The sequence below is a fragment of the Malurus melanocephalus genome, unplaced genomic scaffold, assembly GCF_030028575.1.
Source record: "Malurus melanocephalus ecotype Western Australia unplaced genomic scaffold, MMel_1.1 scaffold_140, whole genome shotgun sequence".
Taxonomy (NCBI): Eukaryota; Metazoa; Chordata; class Aves; order Passeriformes; family Maluridae; genus Malurus; species Malurus melanocephalus.
In genome coordinates this window covers 1,443,830-1,468,961 of record NW_026623372.1, presented here as the reverse complement: position 1 = coordinate 1,468,961, position 25,132 = coordinate 1,443,830, and the positions used below count along the sequence as shown (strand labels likewise).

Sequence of the window (25,132 nt, the reverse complement as noted above, 5' to 3'; positions counted from 1 at the left end):
TCAGATCCCCCAGTGCCTCAGTCTGGCAAGGATGACAGAGCAGTCACCACTCATGAAGGGCACAGACACAGGAGCAGGAAGGGAGGCTTCAAGTGCTGCCCCTTTGTGGTTAGGATGCTCCTCTAGGAAGCAAGGAAAAGCTTCATCATCCTACATGTTCTGAATCAAACCCCTGCTTTTCCTTACCCCATCTTTTCTCCACTATTTGTCAGTACACGAGATAGTCTTGAGAGTGGAAATGCCCTTCACCCTTCTCATTAAAGCTGCACATTGCTTGCTGACAAAAAAAGAGACCACACTGGAGTRGAGGTTTGCATTGTTGTGGTTATAGTGATTGGGGAAACCTTATCTTTGTTCCCTTGATTATTCTACTTTTATTGCAGGACTGTTAAATGTAAAAGAATGTTAAATGCAAGAATCCCAAGAGTAAAGTCCATAGCCTTAATATGAGTCAAGGAGTTGAATTGCCATTTGTTTTTCATTGCCCCAGTCCTGCATTTCTTAATCTTAAACTGTTACTAACATCAGTTCAAAAACTGATTATTGGTTTCCTGCCAGATCATAGCATATTAAAAACTGATTCCTGAGTCATAGTCTTGAGGACATGATAAATCTTTGCATGTCTAATCAGCAACACTTGGGTTTCTCTTCCAGTTTTGGAATTCAACAAAAGAAATACAAAATAGTTTCAGCTGATTGTTTCCTCTGTAAAAAAGGATTAGTCATCAGTAGTCTCCAAGGGCAAATCTCAGTAGCAGGAGACCATGTCCCCATAGCTGAATGAGTTTTCCTGCAAAATCAGTGTTCCAAGCCCATGGGCTGAGTAGGAACAACTGTACCAAGCACTCTGCTCTAATTGCTGATTTCTGTGTTCCCAGTTCAGCACGTTTTGTTAGTGCTGAAATTAATTTACAGACTAAATTATTCTTCTTCATTTTGTTCTGTGCAGGCACAGTGCTTTCAAGCAGGTTTGATTCCCARGTTTTATTTTCTTTGCCTGGAATGGGACTTCCTGCATGTCTAATCAGTTCTCACCTTCAGAAAGAAGAGCAGATGAAAACCAACAGAAAGCAATTCAATGTGTAAAATATGCATATTTTAATTTAATAAAGTAAAAACAGCAAGGGAGACATAGGCACAGAACAGTAGCCCCTAGAGCTCTAGTAACTTGTCAAGCCATGAGAAATAAATATAGCATTAGAAATTCCATAGGCGTTCAGYAAAGGAGGCTGCTTTTACCATGCTSACTTCTAATTATGGCCCTGGTTGGTGAAGGTACTTAGAAATGGTCCTTTAAAATTTGTAYCCCTTTATTGTTTTGATTCCACATTTTCAATATAAAGGAAATGCAAATTACTGATGATTTTGGTGGACTTTTGTTCCTTAATGTAATTTTCTCAGCAGTGCAACCCTAAACAGAGCTCATATTTAAATTATTTAATAATCAGGTTTGAGTTAGGAGTCTACTGAGATATCTTATTCTTATAAGAGCAGTTTATGACTTTCTGAGAAACACTCAGTGGTCTTGAGTTTGCCTTTCCCATTGACTTCCAAACAAGTGTTGCTGCAGCAGCAGGGGATGTAATACAATCTTGTATTTCTATATGGTTCTCTCTGAAGCCATTTTTCCAACTGCAAATACCTTTTAAATTAAATACAGTTTGTTGACCATTAATCTTCCAACCTACAGATTTGCATGACTGTCCGGCACAGTTATGATTTTGCATATGGCAATTCTGACCTTGCCAAATTTGACCCATTTTGTATTAAAATTATGCCATTTACAAACAAAATATTTCACAAAAAAAGCTGAATTACTTTTTTACTGGCATGTGTTGTGAAGTTCTAGTTGATAGCAAAAATCTGAATTCCATCCACTTTTTTTCTTCAGTTAAAAGATCCCCATTTTCTAAAAAGCTTGAAAGAAATCACAGTTAATTGTTTTTCACTYAAGTAATTTAAACTCAAATATGTAGTCGGATGCAGCAAGGGTTAGTATCTTGTTCTTGTTTTTTTAGGAGTTGTGTTTATTCATGTTGAGTTTTGATTATCGTTAGAAATTATTTGGGTTCTGTTTGCTGGTTCATCTGCTTTTCCAAGTCTTTGCRTTTAACARTTATACCAATTCTATGGGAAGCCTRGRAGACTGAAAAGGTGAATTCTGTAGCTTCCTGGAAGTCTCTCCCAGAAAGCAGCTGGTGTGATTAGCATTTTAGTGAACTGGCTGGATTTAACTGATTATCCCATCTATTTTATACTTTTAAATCATTRCATTTTGGAAACTTCTCCACTAGTCTCCCTTAAGTGAAGAGTGTCTGGGCAGAGCTCATACCTTGTTATTTCCCCATCACTAAAATGACGGAAATGACTGAAAAAGGAGTTTGGGGAGAATAATTCATTACAAAAAGAAGCTTCAAAGTGATTAAATGTGYRGGGAAAAGAGGAGTTCATATTAATMATTTTATTTATGAGCTAGTAAACAAGGATGTTTTAAAGTATAAGCTATCCAAAACCAATGTTTTCTCAGATTTATGGCAGTGTTGTAACACTGGTTCTGCTATTTGTGACTTTGTTTTTCTCCTTACATGAAAAACCAATTCTGTCCTCCTTTTCAAGTAATTCTTGTTAAATATAATTCATCCCAATGTGGAAGCCCTTTGTWTGGGGCTGGCAGTGCTGGATAACCACAGCATGAGGTCTCTGCACTTGCTGGATTTCATCAACAGGGAGTTCTGAGGATCTCAAATGCTCTGCTCATCTTTGGGTTGTGGGATTCAGCCTTTAATTTGCAGCAAATGGAACAGGATGGTGTTATTCTTGCCCGAGAAGCGTTCTGAGAATGATGCATGCAGCAGAACCTCATTAAAGATCATTAACACATTACTCTCTAGGCCTACAGGCTGAAGGTGGACATGTCACAGAAAATTGTACCGTGTCCTCCCTTTTCAGCAAAACACTCACAGAGAGCTCTGCAGCGAGCTCCTGTACGGAACTCGGGCTTTATCGCTCCCRTTCACAGGACCCCATTCAACATTTCTTCTTCTACTGAAACTATTACCATAAATTACAAACATGAACCTGCCTGTGCTAAGTGATTTAAGTAATTTAGTTTTAGGTATTGCAAATATATACATGTATATATTTTATTATATATATGTATATAAATATACTTAGTTTATGCAGACAGAGTCTAAGGCTTAACATAAAAAGCTGGGCTCCACATAAAAAGCCTTTGCCCTGAGGACCTGACTCTTTATTCTTCTATCACATTGTGCGAACATACAAAGTTCAGAAATAATTGAGTTACTGCATATCTGCAACTGAACTTCTTCCTCCATTCTCCAAGCCCAGCTGAAGTGTCTCTTTGGTAACCACAGAGTCTGTGCTGGGATTGTGCAGACCAGGTCTGTGCCACCTGTTCTTTCTTCACTAAGACACATTCTTGGGGCCACTTTCAAGTTTGTGGACAAATCTGGAGACTGAGCACAGCCAAGGGTCAGGTGCTGGGATAAGTAGCTTCTCAAAACCCCATCAGTATTTAAAGACTGGGGAGGTRAATGGATGACAGTGTAAAACTCTGTGAAGTGCCTCTGACTTATCTTGCTTCCATGTTATTTAGAAAAAAATACAGATACCAGCCTGACGTTCTAATGTTTAAATTAGCAAGGAAACAAAGAAAATGCTGTAGTCCCCCAGTCACGGGCTGTGAGCCTTAGTGAAAATCCCACCTCAGTGGTAAGCACAGGAGATGCAGGGACAGTTGCTTGTAACAGGAATGGAGGCACTGGATTGTATTGCCTTCTTGATTTAGTAGATTTGACTYCTACTTTTCACACAATGACCTAAARGAAATATTATACCCCAGAGTAACTTTGAAATTGTTTGTTTAAATTAACTTTCATTTGGATTTATGCTTAATGAAATCTTCAGAGATGCAGACAGCCCCTCTCTAATGAAATGCTCTGTCTTTGAACCAATGAACAGGGTTGCCAAACTGTAAGGATTCCTCTCTAAATGAGTGGGCTTTTATAATGTTACACTTGGGTGGCACAAGCAGAGTGCTCGATGATTAGTTTATGGTCTAGATCATTGTATTTTTATTACACTCATAAAAACTGTGTTTCTCCTCATTTTCGTAATGGCTTCAATGAGCTTCTATACCTTCTAGAGGCACATTAAATCGTTATGTGATGAAAGTACTGATTTACTGAGGCTAGTTTTAAAGTAAGATGCATGTTTTGAATTCTTATCTTAGTCTTATTGCTGGCTGAAAAAGGTGAAACTAYGTTAGAATGACTGAAATCTGTATCATCTTCCTTACATATAAAGAAGGTTTCCAGCTGTGRCCTGAAACAAATGCAGTACAAAAAAGATACAAATGATAAATATACATCTGTCTGTAAAATGTCTACAATTTTAAAGTGTCTTTGAATAGTTAGGCATTGTGAAGTTTTAACATGAGGATGAGGAAATTGCAGACMTTTTTATTTTAAAAAACCTTTTTAAGGGGTTAAAAGAAAAAAAAATATTCTTAAATTCCACTGTAATTTTTTACCCCACTTCTTTTCAAGATGATAAATAACTCTATTCTGTGTAAACCCTAGATTCATTTCTCTAAATAATTTGAAGCTGGTTTTAAAAGTTGTTTTAATTATGTTGCAAAATGAAAAAAGGGAAGAAAAATGTTATTTGTTTCTTTATATGCAAGCTGTTCTTAAAAGAGAAGACAACATCATTATCCATGAATGGGAAACCTTTTTATTTGATATGTAATTAAAAAAAAATAATCCTTGAATTGAATGTATCATCTCATCTTTGCACAGTTTAGACAAAGGCCTTTTTTGTTGACAAAATTTACATGTCAATACAGTTGCTTATAAATATTTCTGTGAAATAAACATAACCCTTCACAAAAAGAGCAGTTTACTCTTCATTTAGTAATTTTATATGCTAGCAAAAAGACAATGAAAGTTGTATGCAAATATAACATCAATGTACAGCATAATAATAACAGTTTTTAGTGATTATGCTGCTTGGTATTAATTCATAGGAGCCTTTTTGTTCAGGCATGGGCCGTGTTTGGAACAGAGATATGCCAGACCAGAGTATCTCTGCTTGTTTGCTGTTTGTGAGAGGCATCCACAAATTCTTTAGTTGAGGATGCGCTTGGTTCTTGTATCCTGCTCTGTGGCTAGTCTAAATTATTAACTGACCATGCTGGCAGCAAAGATATTCTGTTTTCCTCTGTTCCTGCTGTACCTGCGTGCACTGTCTGCCACACAAGTTGAACTTTTCTTCTACCACCATTTAAAAAAGAAATATAAAGGAAGGTAAAAGGGGAAAACAGAACTAGAAAAGAGAAAGGAGGAAAAGGGGGGGGAGAGAAAAGAATAACAAAAGAAAAATAAAGTAGAAAAGAGAAAATTAGGAAAGAGAAATAAAAATAAAAAAAAAGGAACAAAGAAAACAAAGGAAAAATTGAAGGAACGAAAGAAGAAAAAAAGAAAGTAATGGACATTTGCAATGAATGTTTTATAAATGCGCGTTTGGAGGGATGATTTCTCCATTCAAAATGGTGCTGGAAGAGCCTATTCGGTTTGAGTTTTCCCTGCCTTTTCTTCATTACCATTGTTCATATGTAACTTTTATGATTGTTTCAGCAATGTAGCTCTTTAATGGCTTTTGCTACTTGGCAAACTGGAAAAAGGCACAGGGTTGAGAACACAAACAGGTTTCAGTGCATAGGACTTTAGTAGGTCTTTGCTGCTTAGTGTTAAATATCAAATCTTCAATAGATGGGTGTTCGGCGAGCACCATTCAGTGTTTCTTTAGTGGCTCTGAAAGTTTGACAGGAAAGCAATTGAACATGGTACCAGGAGCAAGGAGAGATTTTGTGGATGATCTGAATTGAAATCRCAGGAAATTCTTTAATATTTCATGGACGCCTGCAAAATATGGTGCCAGTTTATTCAGGGATTTGAAAGCAGCTGCAGAGTAAAAGTGTCTAATGAAAATGAAATAAATTTCCTGTGAATGGAATAAATTTTGATTGTGTGTCTGAGTGCAGTAATTATACATGTCACGCAGTAATTAGGCAGTCACAATGTGGCCACGGTGTCTTTCTTTGTCTGCAGATGGTCTGGGAGAACGGCTGTGTCGTTATTGTCATGCTGACACCCCTCGTGGAAAACGGAGTCAAACAGTGCTACCACTACTGGCCAGACGAAGGGTCAAACCTCTACCACATCTATGAGGTACCTACACAAAATATCTGCTTGAAAACGTGACAGTAAGTGCAGGGGCTGGTTTCCTACGGGGCAGGATGGTGGTGGAGGTGCTCTGACCTGGAGGTYGAGCTGCAGACTCTGAAATCCACTTGGTGTTTCTTTGAGTAGTTTTTACATCTGCAAAAAAAATTGGAGCGCGGCGTTAACAGCAAGGTAGTTCCCACYGAATACAGTGTAGTAAATAATAAGTGGAAGATTGCAATATTAAAATGAACAATAATTTTTGCACAATAATTTTCCTATTTTCACATGGTTTTGCAAGTTGTTGATATACGAAGGCATGTATTTATATTTTTTAGGAAAATAGTATTTTTAGAGCTAGTGAATTTTGCCTTAGGATAGCCATATGTAAATCTTTGTAGAAAAACCTCTATATTGCTGTAGTAATTAATCCTATCTATTTTTATCTCTTCCCTCAGTCACAACAACAAATATATATTTTTATTTTCTGCTTTGCATTTCTAGCCCAAAATATCTTATCACGAGTTTTGTTGCAATGCAGCATTGACAACAACTGACAGATTTTTCCAGAGGTCCAGCTGTGTAGAGGAAGAAAATAATACCACAGTGACAAATATGAAGAAATGTGGAGACATTGTGAAGAAATACTGTTATTTAAAGTTAAATGGGAATAAAATAATTTTCTTAAAAGATGAGTTCTGCAAATAAGCTGCATTTTTWATGCTTTTTTCTTCATAGCAAAAGAAACCAAAAACTCACTTCTCATGTGAATTCAACTCATATTTTTAAGACCTCTGAGAGTGGCCTGTGCAATGCATTCATGGGCATTTCTGAAAAGAAGGCGACTGCTAGTCTAACACATTTTCAATACAAAATACCTTTTGTATTCACATAATGTTATATAGATTAAATTTAGTTAATTTTCCTTTTGCATTAAAATTGTCAATGTTTTTCTTATGTTTTCAATGCAATAAGCATGGCAGCTAACCCCTTCCTGACAGCTACACTGATTGCTAAATCAATTTTTTTTCCCCATACTGACCAATTTGCTTATAAAAATAAAATTTTTGTGCAATTCCTTCATCCCAGAAATCTTACACCTGCAATCCTGAAGATGTGACTTGCAACCAAAATTGCTGATGTCCRTTTGTTCCTTCCTGTGGGCGTAGGTAAATCTTGTCTCTGAGCACATCTGGTGCGAGGATTTCCTCGTGAGGAGCTTCTACCTGAAGAACCTGCAGACGAACGAGACCCGCACGGTGACACAGTTYCACTTCCTCAGCTGGAACGATCAGAGGGTTCCTGCTTCCACCAGATCACTTCTGGATTTCCGCAGGTAAAGCACAAAGGATGGCGGTTCATTTAGGACGATGCAGATCTGAGGAACTAGTCCAGTGCTTTCATTTGTCCTTTAAAGGATTTTTGGTTTGAAAGGGAGCCCCTCAGACTGTGATGCCACAATGCCAAACTAATATAAATATCTTCAGAAGGTTGATATTTAGTGTTGCCTCACACAGAGATGTTGCCTGGGTTTGAGATGTGTTCATTTCCCATTTAGATATCGATACTTTCCTCCCTTTGTATAATCCTCAGTGCTTCTGTATTTCTTTGTTTTGCAAGTATTTATCCATTCTGCAACTTCCAGGCTTTTTGTGTGGCTACCCTAAGATTCTTATTTCAGGACTCTCACAAAAAAATTAGGAGGTATGAGCATGCTTGAAAAAAAGAATCACCATGGAGTCATATGGCGATGGCGKGATTTCCATGGGGCCATTTGCTCATAAGGATCCAGCAGCGAGGTCTGTAGACCTTTGGCTGCAGGAAGGTGGAAGTTTGAGAAAGCAGATGAAAATGTTGACAGAGCATACGCTTTGGAACTTTAAAGAAAGTCAATGTGGCTTTAAAATATAAATAGACAAAGGCAAAAGCCGTGAAAGTCCTTGCCACCTTCTCTAATGTTTGCTGTGCCTGTCTAAATTTTAATTTGAAAATTAAAGCCACGCATGATAAATACAGGAGCGAAATAATCTTCATTTGATTGCAAACCGTGCCCAGCGCATCACGTGTAGGTGTTAGCGTGTACCAGCTAATCCACAGCGAATGCGCTTCTGGCTAATGAAAAGAATCTCCAGGAGGTTTGGGGAGTTGGTGCTCAATCCGCCAGTGGCCTGTGGGATCGCCTGTTGTTCTCTCAGCTCTGCAATATTATCTACAACCCCCCGAAGTGATTAAGGGGCTCAGCGCTCAAAAGGTCCAAACTTGTTTCTGTCGATGAGTGCTGGGAGCTCTGACTGATGCCAGTYGAAGTTGTGCATCTGCACCCGAGGGGAGAAGCTGGCGTACCGCCAACGGGAGCTGGTTGCACAGTTGTCTGTTGGCAGAATTTTATCCTGAAAAATTTAGGACTAAATGCCACCCTTCATCCACTCAGTATTCTTGAACATATTGCAAGGCTTTTCAAAGCAGAGAGACATCTCACACGGTGCAGGTCAGGTAATGGAGTGCAGCTGCTCTGAGTCCCTTGGAGCTGTGGCTAGGTGAGGATGTGAGGATATACTACAGTCGCAACACAAAACCTGTAACGGAGCAAGGAAGCACRGCCATAGGATGGAGCTGAAATTGTAATTGAATTTTCAAGGTTTTCTTCTCTGATTCAACTTTAATACGATTTTTATAGGTTGATTTCCCTTTGCTTGTGGTACCGAGGAAGTTGCCTGTAGTGAATTTCTGTAGTGAGAATTGTCAGTCGGTTCCATTAAGCTGTGTGAGGCTGCAGCACAGAGCCAGTGCAGCGTCTGGCTTTGCTCTTTTCAAAGTTAGTGGGAAATCTGCTAGCAATTCTAACGAGAGCATAAATGAGCCTGTACAGCCAGGACCTGTGAAGTTCAGAGCACCTCGCCTCTGACTTGCTTCAGTAAGGATTGAGGGCCCTGCGTGAGCTGCAGGATTAGATCTACACTAAGTCACAGTTCACATTGCCAAGAAAGYGCTTCTTAGAGTGACATTGTGTAAGGGTTAAATAGCCGTGTTGAAGAAGTGTTGTGCAATACTTTGAAAAAGGAAAATGATAACTAGATGAGAAAAGTAGTGGAGCTGTCATTCTTTGTATTTTAAGCCAGTATGGGAATGAACCTGTTAAGATTTAATTGAATTCTGAGTGTTCATTTCACATGTATTCACAGTCCAGTGTAGGGTACTGTAATCATTTGCTACGTGCAGATTTTGTACAATGAACTCATAGTACTGAATGCATAGTAAAATTCCGCCTGAGAAGGAATTTTGGCATGCACAATAGCTGGTCTATGAATCTCAGTTTTCTTGGTCATCTGATCTTCCTTTTTTTTATTTTTTTTTTTGTTCTTTTTTAATGACAAAAAACCTAATGCACTATTGCTAAAATAATGTATTTGGAATTCATTTATACAATACATGTTTTGCACCTGAAGCTTTCTATTTTAAGTACAAACTCTGCTGGATTACGACAGCTGAGTCATAAAGCCCCCAGAAAAATGTCTGACAGTGCTACCATACTCTTAGTAGGGTAGTGCTAGGAAGGGGCTGCTCTCATTTCTTTTAATCTTATCTATGTTTTTATGTGCATTCAGTGTGTTTGTATATATATATGGATATGTGTGTATATTTATATATTCACATACATATATGAAATTGAACATATACATAACCAACCCTCTATTTTTTATAATTCATCACCAAGAAAAATTGGATTCCCAAAATTACCTTGCCCAGAGTCTGTGGAAATATGGACCTTAAAATTTTTATTGAAGTAAATTTTGCAAGTTTCTTTGAAAACTGAAAGCTTACATTTCTCTTATGTATCAGACAGTGATTTAGATGATTTTGCATCTAGCAGATACATTAAACCTTGCTGAATAATCTATCATACTTTCATAATGTAGGAATAAATTGCCAAAAAGAGATTATTCTATATACCTTACAAATCTGTACAAAAGACAGTCCCTGAGAGGTGAGGCTACCACGGAAACCACTGGTCAGTTTTAAATGCTTCTGGAGTCCTAATTTCATTTTGAACAATAGACCAATCATTATTGCTCTGGACTAGCTTGTTAGTCATGCACTGATATGTGTCATTAAATATTTCTTGAGCCCAGAGGGAGCACATTTACACTTTAAAGAGGGACTGCTAAGCTAAAAGATAATTAGTATCACATGTGAGGGCTTTGCTTAAAATATATATCTATTATGCTATCACTTCTCGCTGTGTGCAATGGCATTTACTAACACTGCTCACTTTAAAAATGGACAAATTCTTATTTTGCCAGCTAATTAGCGGTTGCCAGTGTCATTTTTGTGATGTTGCAGCTAGTAATATGAGCCCAGTTGCATAGTCACAAAAGTGATCATTGGAAACTGTGACTCTGCTGCAGGGACAATGTGGGAAACCCCTTTTCTGAGCCTCTAACGACCTCTGACCTTTGCTTGCTGATGGTTTGCATGATGATTTCTTTTTCACTCAATGAGCCAAGGGTTGGTTTGTATTACTAATCATTCTTTCTAAGTTAATTCTTCCTGTATATGTATATATATATATATATAATATATATTTTCTTCAACATTCAAGAACTTTGCTTACTGATGAATTTTCAGCTCACTCTCATTAGCCAGAACTAAGAATGAAATGAGATGTTGCTGCACTTCTAAATATTTTCATAAGCTGTATATAGACAAAGCTATGAACCAGCTGGATTKAAACCCTTTGTTTTAATGTGTTTTCTGAAATGTGTGATAATGAAAATGTTTGAAACGCCTTCAATAAAACTGACAAACATGAGGTGTCTTTCCCTAACATGTGTCTCTGGCTGTCTGATTTACTGAGAGGTCTGATAGATTTAGATGGAGTTTGTCATTGGAATTGTATTAGGACTTTGGTAGGTAGCTAGTCMCAACATGCAAATATCATATTAGTGGTACCACACAAGGAACAAAGGAACCACACAAGCAGAAAGGGAAACAGTAAATAGCCCTCTGTAGTGATTAGCTTTCATTTAATACTTTAAATGGAAAAACAACTCTTTGCTAATGCACATGATGGGGGTGTGGGGGAAATTGGGGAATGCAGCTGCAAATTGGGGAATGCAGGCTGACTGTATCAGCTGTTGGTACAGACATTTCAAATATGATTTACTGTACAATGAAAAAAAAAAAAACCAAAAAAAGCAGGTTTTACATCACATAGAAGGAGCTGATCCTCAAGATATGACCATCAAGAATTCAGTGGTTCGTTCAAGTAAAAACTCTGCTGCAGCCCTAGTCACTGAAGTTTTACTTAGTACTGCCTGCCCATATAWGTATTTATGGATGTATAAATGGATAAATGGTCCATTTAACTTCTGAAGTCAAGTTCTTCTCAGTGACTTACCACTCCTTTAATAAGAGCATTGTTCTACTGCATTAATTACATCCAGGGAATATAAATAGAGACAGAATGTCTCTGCAAGTATGATTTACATACATAAGCGAGTAAGAATTGTGAAAAGTTCCTGAATTCAAATGTTTAAAGGGAATCACTGCAAGAACTTAATATTGTTCTCAAGTTAAGCTAGAATCCTAAATAAGAAAAAGAAGAATRTAAAAACAATGTTTCATGCAATATCATCAATACCTCCATAGCCTGTTTGGGTTGAGTTCCAGGTATCCCAACACCCTGTCAGAAGGCACCCTGTTTAGGCATCTTCAGGCTATACTGTAAGCAGTGTTTAAAGATATGTGCATGTTTTCACAGCACAGATGTTAGTGAATAGATGAACAGCCAAGAACTAAATGATTCAGTAGGTTAGTTATGATTTAAAATTCATAATAATATCATACCACTGTTGTCGAATTTCAGCAGCTCCCTTCAGTTTACTGATCAGGACCCTGTGCAGCACTTACACTGAKCTGGGGACTGTTAGAGGGTCTGGGCACTCCTTGGAAGGTGCCCTATGAAATGGTTTTATAGGAGACCTTCTAGCTCCAGTAAACTCAAACACCTCTTCAGAAAATTTGAATGAAAGGTTTTGATTTCTTGAAGCATTGCTTTCCCATTTTAGCCTTTATTCATTTTGCCTTGTTAACATATGTGTGCATATTTTATGGATTTTTGGCCTATAATGTACTTGACRTGCAAAATATATCCTAGAGCAAAAGAGAGGGCTTGGGATTTTGGTTTTTTTAAGGCAATTTAAATAGATTTAAACCACTTTTGTGGGTTCTATTCTTAGACTAAGTATCTTGGTTTGCTTCAGCACTAGTTATTCCTTCATTGAGTTTACATATCAGCTGACCTGTTCTGTGGCTGTACTTTTATTGATTGATTTCACATATATTTTCTTGCCACTGAGAATGTTTGACCAGAAAGCTGTTGAAGACAACAATGTGTAAATATTAAATATATAACACTTTTTCATTAGAACAAAAGCAGTTGAACCAAAGCTTGCTGACGGGTTTAGTTATTTTTACTAAAGATCACATTTTAAAATTTTTAAGAAGAGTTTCATGAGATTGTGCATTTACCTTTCTGGGAAGGAGTAGTGTCACAAATCAGCACACATTGTACAAGGTGTAGTGGGATAGCCTTTTTTAATTTTGTATTCCGTTTGATGCCCCTTGATATTTCTTTGAGCAAGCTCATGAACTCAGTTTTATTCAAAATTAAAGCATCTGAAGATTGTCTTAGTTTTGGAGCTAAAACATGAACCATTTGAGAAAACAGCTCATTTATTTTGCCCAGACAACAGCAATAATGGGATGTTTTCTGGGATTTCTACGGCAATAAAACAGAATCAAACTTTAAACAAAATTAACTACCTAACAACTTGTTACACTAGGAAACTATCAACCTGAGTATTTCTTTAAAGGCACAATCTGCATTTTCTTATTGCTTATTCTTGACAGTTGGCTAAAGAAACAGTATAWAATATGCTTAATTAATTTTTTGTGTCTGTTTTATTTCAGAAAAGTAAACAAGTGCTACAGGGGTCGCTCTTGTCCAGTAGTTGTTCATTGCAGGCAAGTACAATTTCTAAAATAGCTTTAGAGAGATCTGTATGTGTAAGAATTTAATACAGACATAAACAAAGTGGGCAAATTAAAACTTTACATGAATCCCTAAATAGTGACTTACGCTAAAAGTATTAAGTACAATTCAAATGAGTTTTAATGTTGTTTAATACTTGGGATCTGTTTTCACAATAAAACTATTCTTTCATATGATTTTGTAGATGTTGAGCCACGATTTAACAATGGCTGGCCACACCTTCTATTATAAGTAGCACTTCAATTTCATACATCTCCTGCAAAATTACAGATGTTCTTTGCATGCCCTCCCAATTTAGTCTGCTTTATTTTATTAACACTCAATTATGTTTTATTCTTCTTCGCTAGTTTTTAGAGATCATGGTAAGAAGAGGGCAATGTCAGGGAGTGGAAACTTGCCCAGAGATTGAGCAATCYTTTAAGTAGAGAGTATTTTTAGGCCTGACAATGTGATAGATGCCCATGAAAGCTGTCAGGCAGTTCAAAGGAAAAGTTTACCATAATAACATTAATGGTGGRTTTTGCCGTTGGAGGTTCTGGGTTATAAGGAAAATGTTGCATTTATTTATCGAAAATATTGTTGTAGATAATGAAGACAGAAAAACAGCCYTGCTAAGAGGCATGATGTTTGCCATGTGGCACTTCACTTTGGATGGGAGTGAGGAGGAAGGGTTCGTGCTTCTCACGTGTGGCTCAGCCGAGTGAGGATGCGAGGAGCTGAATGCTCCAGAGGGGGCTTATTTGCACCGCCTTCAGGAAACCTGATAAAAAAATCATTTGATGCACAATGAARAGCCTTCCAGTTCCTCACTCTTTCCTTACTGTGATGGATGGAAATATCTGCCATGAGCTCAGCAGTTTTTTTGTTTTATTGSGCCTGATTGCTGTCTTGTCTCTCATTATTCAGCTTAACTAATAAGATTGTGTCATTGTTCCCTTCACAGACAGAGAAAAAAAAACCTTATTACCACTAGCTCCTTTTCTCTAAACAGCTATCTAGTAACTGAAAGAAAAAAAATCTCTGTCTACAGAAATTAAGTTTCATAGCCTGCCTGTAAACATAATGCAATAACGTGCTTCATGCTGTTCTATTATTTTTTCTTTTGTTAATTCTTGTACACAAATTGAGCTATCAATAAAAATAATGGCTTAATTAATAAAACTACATACCAGTCTAATGGTTCACACATGCACCTTTGTAAAAATTTTGGGGAGGGAGAGAAAAAAAGCTTTTACTTAAAGTCTTAATTATGTTTGCTAACAGCAGCTCTAAAAGAGCATCACGCTGGCAATTACACGTTACTCTGTGAAAGGGACACAAGCTGCATTCTGATTAGGGAGCTTTCCCCCTTCTGAGGCTTGGTCTCACATCTCTGAGGAAGGGCTATTGACACACAAAAGTTAAAGCTATTTCTGAGGAAATGCAAGATAAWATTTTTTCTGGGCATTGCTGCTAGGGAAGAATTAAAGGGAGAGGTACAGAGAAAAAACAAATCATTCATATGYAGTGAAGAAGGATTGCAGTCCTCGGGAATCAAATATTGTGGTTCTTGAACAGGTCTCTGCAGTCCCTCTGACCACTGTGATCAAATRCAGTCTATTGCATTTTTGACTGTTCTGGATAATGTTCTAGTCAAACTTACTCTGAGTTCTTGATCTCACATATAAGTGACTTACGTAAGATCATTTTATGTACACGTTTTTAACAGAARTGATGTCCTGGTTTAAGGTTTTCCATTGTTGCTTAAAATGTTTTTCCTGCATAAACACAACTTGGCTTAAAARATCAAAACAAAGCCCTGTTATCCATGCAGGGTAGTAGTTAATCTTCTACAACCAGCTTGTGTTTATTCAGTGCAAGCTTTCACTCCTCTCTCAGTACCCTCCTTTAACCCCTCATTCTCTCCTCTCCCACCATGTGTAACACTGTAACATTAAGGGCAGGTGCCTTCRTGTTGAGTCTAGATGCACATTGATAGGCTTTATATTTTCTTTTTCCTTTTCTGTTGGCAGCGATGGTGCGGGAAGAAGTGGAACCTACATTCTAATTGACATGGTTCTCAATAAAATGGCCAAAGGTGAGAATCGAAAGGCTTGTTACTTCCTCAGTACTGAAAGATGTGCTTGTGTTGCCATGACAACAGTGGGGGAGCAATATTCACAGAAAATCTGAGAATAAATTAGAGGCAAATTGTACTCTGTCCTGAATGTTCTGTAGTTTTATTTTCATACCTAACGCAAATGCTTTGTGAATGAGAGGTGTGTTTGTGCCATTGAGAAGTATTTGAATTTTTTGATTTCTYATTTAAAATAGTCATTACAGTTTTTAGAAGAGATGCCTTGGGGGCTGTACAGYCCTAATTTAGTGGTTGCAGGAGCTAGGTCCCAGGCTGTGTCACAGCTGTTGCCCAGTCCCCTGTCACYTGCCCCACCACCATGGTCAGATGTGATTATTTTCCTTTTTGGAGCTGCCCATTGCCACCAAAACGTGCTGAAGTGCTGSTACCACACAGAGCCTCATGTCTGGCACAGATTCGATTCTTAGAAGGAAAAAGACTAATGAACAGAACAGAAGACTGAAAATAAATCACCATTCCCAGTTCTGGCACTATTTGCTCGATACTGAAAAATGTGTTTAACTTTTCTGTTTCTTAAAAGTCTCGTCTGTGATACATAATTTTATGAAGAGGGAAATAATCTGTCAGCTAAGCATAAACTCTGATTTGTTTAAAATGAACAATCTATGGATTCTCTAGAGATTGGGACCATTCCTTTATTTTTTCTTGATTGATAAGTTGTTCATGGTGGGAAGTATTTGAGATACCCTGAAATAATCTTTGTTAAAACTAAACAAAATTTTAATACTGATACTGTCTTCAGAAGGAAAGAGCGTGAGAGCAGACATGTAAACSTGACCAAATAAACAAAAAGAAATTTGCCTTTATTTAGTCTTAACCTGAGTTCTTAAGCCACATCTGGCATTATGCCCAAATGTGTATTTAATGAAAAAGGATTAGTTGTAAAAACATGTTAATTTATAGAGAGAAATGATATTTAGTTCTTTGAATTCTAATCACTTCACAGTTTTTGTTTAAGATCTTCTAACACAGACATCTTTTATATGGAGTTTAAAAATACTCTTCATGCTTTGCAATCATCTGCTCTTGCATCCTGAATATTCCWGTCCTCTGGGACATGGTGGCATCCTGTCCCTTTGGAAAGAAGATTTTAGCTTTTTTTTCTCTTCAGATTCTGTTAACATGTCTCATCAAACATGGACTGAATTTTCTGCYCGCAAGCATCGTGTGGAACTTGCCACTGATGCTAAAAGAAGTTGTATGTTTGCCTTCTCCTTTGCGCTGTACTGAAAATAAATTTTTCAGTGGGATAAGATTAGTTTTTCATGCTTGTTGGAAAATAGGTTTTTGCTCGGTGAAGGAATATGGAGATATTTCCAATGCTTGTTACTTGCCACGTGACAACCTAGACTTTAAAAACAGAAGCAACGGTACATCGTGAAATTAATGTAGACTTTTGTTAAGTGTTTGTTCAGCTCATTTCGGCCATCAGCAGTGASAAGCCATAATGAAAACTAGATTTAAAGTATATGCAATTTATTGGCATAAAGAAGTAAATGAGAAGTATTTTCTAGCTCGGGGCTTTCAGCCACTTAAGGGAGGGTTGACTTTGTTGTAAAAGCACTGAAGAATGCCATTTATTGACTCCATTGTACCATGTAATGTCAAATTCCATTTTAAGTGTGGGCTTAGCGCTTCACAATGCCAGACAAGTCATGTGAAACTGGCCAGAGAAAGGCGTCACAGGGCTTTTTGGAGATCGGTCACCCCCATTTTGTTCTTGACCTGCTCCCCTCTGCCCGTGGGGGTRTGCGGCGCGAAATCCCCTGACCTGGTGCTTTGGCTGGAGTTTAAATGAAAGATCAAAGGGCAGAGCRGGCATCTCAGCCCTGCTGAGGTGGGCCTTTCCCAGGCTGTCACACTGTGCGGCCGCCAAAGGTTTTGTTCGGGCGGGAGCCGCGGCCCAGCCTGTGCGGCCGGGGCCCTCTTTGTCTGGCCTGAGAAGCTGGAGGCCCAGGTTGAGGATCCAATGTTCATCAAATGATCAAAGGCCTGAAGCCCTGGACATGAAATCTTTCTTTCCATTTCCTTTTCTTAGAGAATGAATTGCACGAGTGGCAAAGAATGCCCTTTCCAAAGCTTTTATGTGCAGTGCGAGGGCTAACTTCAGAGTCCTTCAGCACTGAACATAAAAATGTAAGTGCACTTTCAATCTGGGCCCAGCTGCAGGGCCAGCATCGAGGAACCCTTCTTTCAAAAAGGCTTTTAAGGATTAAGGCCTTCAGTCTTTCAAAAAAAAAAAAAAAAAAAAAAAAAAAAAAAAAAAAAAAAAAAAACAAAAAAAAAAAAAAAAAAAAACCACCATGGACTTTTAAGAATAAACTTAGAATAATTTGAGTTTCTTGTTCTTTGGTCTGGTTTATTAGAAAGTAGACAATAATGCATTTTTAAATCAAAGTAAATAGAGGAGTACTTCATTTCAGCAGTGGGAAAGTAGAAAGCAATCAATAAATGGCTTGGCTCTTTAGTGGGGTCTTTAATAGGGTAGGTTGGGCAAAGGAGCTCCTTTTTCATGTAATGATTTAGTTCCCTGCATTCTCTTAGGCAGTTAACTGTAAATGCCTTTGTCATTTACAATTTCTTCTACTGCTTGTTGAATTAGTGCTAACACTTAGTCTATTAAATGCGTTATAAATTCATATCTTCYACTACCCTGCTGTTGCCAGCCCTCATATTATTTTAGATGCTGAAAACCAACAACAAGGGACCTGTTCCTAAAGCCTAAAGCAGGGGAAAAGAAATCAAGTTGTGGAAGAATTTGTGCTTGACGTTTGCCACATCAGTTTGACGGCCCCAACCACTTTGAGGAAGGGAATTTTAAAGAATGAAAATTTAAAGAAGGAAAGCATCTTGGCTCAGGGCACTTGGAGGACAGTAGAAGTTGGTGCCGAGGACAGAAATGCTCCCATGGTGTACGTGAGGAGCGAATTGAGCTGGTRGAAGGACGTGCAGGATCTCACGGGGGCACTGGGGTGGATTTCCTGTAGAGGCAGGCTCTTAATGAATTTCCCTGCCCTCAGTGCAGTAAATGCAATGGCTGATCTGTGCACTTCCTTCAAACAGCCACATTAAATAATCTGGTACTGGAACAGGCAGAGAGCAGCAATGTCTATCCAGTGCAATCATTCTGGTGTCATGTCAGCAGGAGGTTTTCAATGCAAAGTGTATCCTTTTGTTTTGTTGCTCCAATAATTAATGTAGCTATTTATTGTACAGTTTATTGCTAAAATTCTTTTTCTTCCTAGATTCAAATGCTGTTGCCTAGAAAGTGTGGATGAATTGATCCTTGAGGTCCCATTTCCACCTGGTGTTCTGGGATTCTGCGATATGCAGAGACCCTGATCCTATACCCATCAAAGCAATAAGAAAAATGAAACAGTGTTGAATCTGGCTTTACAGTTACATATTTAAATGCTATTTAATATGTTTTAACTATTATACCTATTTGACTATGATAACTATTTGTACATGGGTGTTACAGTTTTAAGGCAATTACCAAGTATCCTCTCATTTCCCCGACAGCTTAGACCAAGTTTTAGTTTTGAGTTAGAAGCTGAGATGTGATTTAGTGATTTAGTTCAGTGCATTTTCATTATTTTAATATATACAGAAAATTATAAAGAATCGTTTTTGTAGATAACAATGCTTGCTGGATTTTTGATAGGGACTGTTTTCCTCGCACTGATTTCTGCTGAGAATTTCAACGTTCTTCATATATTTACAAGTTTTTCCTTTGTTACTAGGGAAGATAAGCTGATTTAGATTTAGTCTACTTGATATTCTTTCCTCACCCTGAACTCACAGTAATGCTGAGCTGATCGGTTGGGTTTGTTTTTTTTTTTGTGTGATCTAGAGAAAAGTTGAGAATTTTCTCATTTCATGTCTTTCCTGCAGGCTTATTGTAGTGACTAAAAGTGTGATATATTGCAAGACATTTTTATTGAGTGTTTCAGGCACACACAAAAAAAAAGAAAATAAARGAAAMAAAAAAGAAAAAAAATGAGATTATGAGTCTTCCCACTTTCATTTTTCTGAACTGAGAAGCTTGGATAGTGTAGATAATAGTTTGATTTTTAGATATTATACCAGCCAGCAGCTGCTTAGGGTTTGCTGACCATCCATTTTCTTGTGTTTGAACTAGCTGAAACGAGATGAGTCAAAGGGATGGCGAATATGAATTTTAAAATCCTTTTAAAGTATTGATTTCCAAATTCTAAAACCCAGCAAAAAAGATTTGATTTAGCAAAGCTGAACCGACGGTTTATTCCCTTGCATTCAAAAGCTTGGATTATAATTGATGAGCACACACACTCTGGCCTGGGCTGGCTTTGGAGGTTATCTCCCCAAGTCCTTTCCTTGCCCCGCTACCCTATTGTCTGAGGGTCTTGTGAGTCAGCTCCTGAGCAGATGCAGTTTATACCGTGACATTTTAAGGCAAAACAAAAGATTCCTTAATTCGCCTTCTGACTCATCGTGATCAAATGATTTGGGCTAATCTGAACCCTTGCTGAGGTTTTGCTTATCTGCTGTGTGGATTTAACAATCATAATGAAGTTGTGGGGTTAGCTCCTCTCTGAAAGGATTTTATGAAARGAAATGCTTGCCCATACTTGTGTTAAAATGGATTCAATCTGCTTATTTTTGAGTCCTTATGCAAAGTCTGAGAAAATTCTATTGTTCAGTTGTGCTGATACAAGTCTGGAGCTGACTATTTCTGATGTGCTTTTGGTGAATGAGGGAATATTTCCTCAGCCCAGGATCCAGCTTCTCCCATGAAAATAAAATTTAACATACTACRTTTCATACAGAGATTGAGAGAATATGTAGTGTAAATGGGAGATTTCTTTTTTCTTTTTTTTTTTAAGGGTAGTTAATGGTAAGAGTGTCAAAAAGTTGTATTAGAAATAAGTGGTATTCTGGAGAAAAATTTACAGGTCTTAAAAATATATTTGTTTTCACAGTCTAATTTGAATTAATCACATGGCTGGTCTTTGAGATTTGGGTGAGACAGATTATTATCTGTAGGAACACAGAAAATAAATGCAGAGCCAAAAAATTGGGGTTTGCTTTGTGTACTGTTRTGCTATCTACAAGACTGCCTCAGTTCTCAGCAGCAGTGATGCCAACCATGTCAATCTGAAATGCTGCTGTTTCAGTTTCCAAAGGAAGTTCCCCGTGTCCTTGTAAACACATCATATGTTATAAGGCCGTTTTTTCAAATGAGCTGCATTTATGTATTGTAACTTTTATGTAATGAGTTACCCTGGCAACACAATTAGGCAAATAGTGCTCGTTCTTGCAGCCTTTCCCAGCAGATAATTAATCACAATGAGAGCTGGGCCCCCAGCTACATGCAGAAATGTATAGTGAATGTATAGGATAGTTTTTCACGGTCCAGCCTGAGATGTTCAGCAAACTCTCACTATTTAGAGAAAGTAGTTTAAAACCAGTGTTTATTTCCTTTGTAAAAAGGACACAGGATCCTTTAAAGCTTTAAAGCTTTTTGCATGTTATTAGCTGTATAGAGTCACTGATTAACAGTTCATAAAAGTAAGATAAATATGTAGCATGTTCTACAAGCTTCTGTTCTGAAATGAATTCACGACCATAGGGAAGGTGGTCTTGGTTGATGTTTCCCACTGCATGTTGTATGGTCTGCATTTTTAGATGGTTCCCTTTATGGTGTATAAAGATTCCAAGCAAAAAGCAAACTTGTTATTGATACAAACTCCTTAACTATTTTCTTTTTTTATATAATTTAGTGGGTGGGAATTGCCCAGAAATAATGTTTCTTGAATTACTTGCTATTCTGCAGATTTTATTGGAAAAGAATTGGGAGTAAGAAAGTATGGTAGAAAGCAATCCTAATTATCCAGGGTTTGRGGCAAATGAATTGTGAAGAAAGACTGATCAGACATAGGCTATTCCTTGGGAGAGGGAGCACGAAGGGGGGTTCCCATAGAGCACTAGAAGACCCTGAAAGAAATGTATTGATGTCAGTAAGCAGCTTGAGATAGTGACTAATTTGAAAACAAGAGGTCATTGACTGAAACTAAGGAGGAGGCAAGCAGATAAGGAATTTGGGCGGCTTTTTTTCACACAATGAGTAGGTTAGGATGTGGAAAAGTAAAAAAGCTGGGTCACAGAAGTACTGTGCTGCTGGTTTGAAAGCATCTGKGCATATGTTTCGAAAAGGAAGTTTRTACAGAGTGTAAAACCATTTATTTTTCAATAGCTAATCTCATCCAGCAAAGAAGTGTTCAAATGACCAGTGATAGTCTTCTGGCTGTAAAGGGTACAGTTTGGGGGCTAAAGTGTACTTATTCCACAATTTCTATAGCTGGACCAGTTTATTCACTTTTAAGGATAAATTCTGCTAAAGAATGAATCCATAACAGTTGCATCTTTTATTCAGGTCACTCCATGTACTGTCTTGTGAGAGCATTACCACCTACATGCAATGTAAAATGAAAGTAATGTAATACGTAGTTCTTACAATTTAATAGATTCATGTAGGCGAGCTACTTCTGTGTCTCTTGGAAAATAAATGCATATTTTCCAAAGGGGACTTCAAGACTTTTTTAAGGCCAACTAAGGCGTGTTTTCAGAAATGTCATTTTTGCAATAGGCATCTTAACTTTGTTCGTGTTCAATTCAGCACATGGAGATCAACTGCCTTTCAGGTAATTTATCAAGAGTTTCTGGAAGAGACACTAAAAGAAGCAAATTGTRTAAAACTTTATGGGAGCTGCTCCCAGGGAACACCTATTAGTAGAAAGAAAGCACATTCACAATTGTTGCTGTGTATGTGCTTTGTGTGTGTGTGTGTGTCTGCACATGCATGTGTAAGTTGAATTTAGATGTGTGCACTGGTATTCTTTAAAGTAACAATCGGTGATTATGGGCTATTTTACCCCATGTGGAATAAAATTCATTAACTTCCATTTCTTTAGCAATTCTTCTGTAGTAAYTTAGGCATATTCATTTTACTTTTAACTTCTGGGGTGGGTGAAGGAAATCTAATTTGTAAAACAGAAATAATTCCTATAATGTATGGAATGCAATGTGACAATTCTCGTGCACAGTGGAAGTGAGGAAGGATTGGTCCTTAAATTAGCATCCATTTGCATTCAGTTACAGTGAGTGGTTTCTGCATGTTTTTTTCAGCATTGACAAAGGATATTAACTTAAAAACTGACATGTCAGCAGTGAATTTCTGTCCCTGCAAGGCTGTTAAAATCAGTGTAAAGCTTAGAAGCATTATGTTCCTATAGCATTTTTTAAAATACTAGGCTGTGCCTAGGTCTTCCATCTCCAGTGTCACCTTCCTTTGGATTGTGTACTGCCATATCACATTTGTACATTTATGACATTCAGTCTTCAAGTATTAACATAAAATGTGTAAACAATAACACATTATGTAATGCGTATATGTAATGTATACTCTATGTATCCATGACTGTCACAATAATTTTAATTGTTTCCCTTTTATTACTTTAAGCACTCCCTTCTCCACTTACATGCTTGCTTTACCCATTGGGTACTTTTGTTGAAGTTGTTTTTGTTTGGTTCTCCTTTTAATGAAAGTAATGAAATTTTAGTTCAGGTTGTTGTTAGATGCACAGAAGCACTAACGTATTTTTGTCTGAAATTACAGACAGTTCACTGACTCAGATATAGGCTGGGTCCATCCCTAACTACGCACACASATGCACACAGATTTTGTTCATCTCCAAGAGTGAATAAGCTTATAATGAAAATGCTGACCTGAATACATTAATCTTTTTTGTTATCTTTAAAAATGCATCCCTCACTAGGATTTTGCTGACACTTTCCTCTTTCCATGAGAAGCATTAAATGATCCTCCTGGCCAAGAGCAGAACCTCCAGCAGCTACAGCAGCAGACATCTGGATAACTACAAATGAAAATTGCTTTTATTTTTGTAGTTTCTAGCGGGTGGTCAGCTCCCTTTTTTATCTCTAACACTCAGTAAGTATTCTTTAGTTAGCGGGCACTTTTGACAATGCAAGTTGAAGAAAGAAAATACTCTTCTTTCTTTGCAGCAGAGCACTATACAAACAGCAGTTACTCATATGACACATTTTTGACTTCCATGGCCATCCCTACATTATACTGGTTTGTCTTTTCATTGTGGTTCCATGTTGCCTTTCTTTTGACATTTCCCTCAAAATCACCAAATGTGGAGGTGAGGGAAATAGGGAAGGCTACAGACACAAAACATAGATCTCAAACACTGTAAGATTTAGCAGATTCCAGCATTTGTGAGCCCAAAAGTGAAGAGCAGAAACTCAGCTCTTTTCAGCCCAGGCTCATTCCAGCTAACTTTARGCATATAAAACATCTAGTGTTAAGCATCTCACCTAACCTAGTTGTCTAGGTCTCCTCAGTCATCAAGGAGAACGACACACCCCTCTGGAGGATAATTCTCAGGCAAATGAATTGCCCATCAGAGCTTACCCTCTCTCTCTTAGCTGTTGGAAGAGGAGATTACTAACTCCAATTCAAACTTCAGGGATGGCTGGAGTAGATGAGATGAGGTTGGGCCTTTGAGACTAAGCTAGTTAGTAAATATTRCCGGTTTGCCATTAAAACTAATGGTCAGTGAAGAAGTGGTGTTACACTCCCCCTAGTTATGACCCTTTTCTCTTTAATCAGATTGAGTTTGCCCCTCATATGGTGTGATTAAATGTTTTGCTGCAACATTAAGTACTCAATGGGGCAAGCACTTGGTGGGGCAGCTACGGAGCCTTCCGTTAGAAGCTGTCAGTGGGAAGCTGGAGGCATGTAGGGCTTTAGGAGATTGGCAAATCTGCAGCATATCTCTGCTTTGTCCAGCTACATTAGACATTGGAAACAGCATGGTTGAGACAGTGTAATAGTCCACGAGTGCTGATTTACCCTCCTAACCCTCCAGAGAGCCACTTCCATCTCTATAAACTATGGCAGACTGAAGGATAGATAGCTGTGTTTGTGTTTAAAATTCCTGACAGACCTGGATCTATTTACTGTCTGTCCTTTGGTCTCTATAGTCCACTGTCTATCTCCTTGCTGTGGCAAAGCTGAATGCAGAAAAGGGCCAGAAAATCCAGTACTAAACCCAAGAAAGCCTCTTTGTTAGTCTTCACATGGGGAGGGAAGAAAGGCAGCRTAAACCCGCCTGCGTGCGAGTGTTCTTTGACCATGACGCATCAGTTTTAGACATGAGTCACGCAGTCATCACCCAAACATGACAAACACTTGTATTCTTCCTAAACAGAGGCACACTGTGATGAGACAGCTCAGTGTCCTCACTGACACTGTATTGTTTCCCCTTATTTTCTTTCTTTTTTTGCTGTTTCACAATACTACAAGTGAATCTCCCTCAGCACTCCCGACTGCCTGCCTGGGAACACTGAGCCGTGCATTATCCGAGGCTAAAGGCTGCTGATCGGCAGCATCCTGCAAATATTAATTGGATCTTTTTCAGCTTCTAGCAACAGCAGCGTAAAGAACTGTATTAGGCTCTCTTCCTTCAAGATTTTAACAAGCCAGTTTTTAATCTGAGCTAACAAGTCCCTTTGCCCTTCAAGGCCTAATTCAAAATCTATACAATAARAAAAATATAAAAAGATGCATTAGGCAGGTAATATCTGACTAGAATGAAGCTGAATGCATTCTGCTGCAAAAAAAAA

General features: G+C 37.9%; 1 protein-coding gene across 1 annotated transcript in view; it reads left to right on the top strand.

Moving 5' to 3' along the window:
* The window catches only part of PTPRN2 (protein tyrosine phosphatase receptor type N2), a gene marked incomplete at its 5' end in the record, with an annotated part of 414,276 nt that overhangs the window by 373,490 nt on the left and 15,654 nt on the right, over nucleotides 1-25,132 (top strand). The window contains 4 exons of the mRNA XM_057371089.1: nucleotides 6,135-6,254; nucleotides 7,418-7,584; nucleotides 13,221-13,274; nucleotides 15,315-15,379. Of these exons, the coding sequence (XP_057227072.1) occupies nucleotides 6,135-6,254; nucleotides 7,418-7,584; nucleotides 13,221-13,274; nucleotides 15,315-15,379 (406 nt within the window). The remainder of the gene's footprint in view (nucleotides 1-6,134; nucleotides 6,255-7,417; nucleotides 7,585-13,220; nucleotides 13,275-15,314; nucleotides 15,380-25,132) is intronic.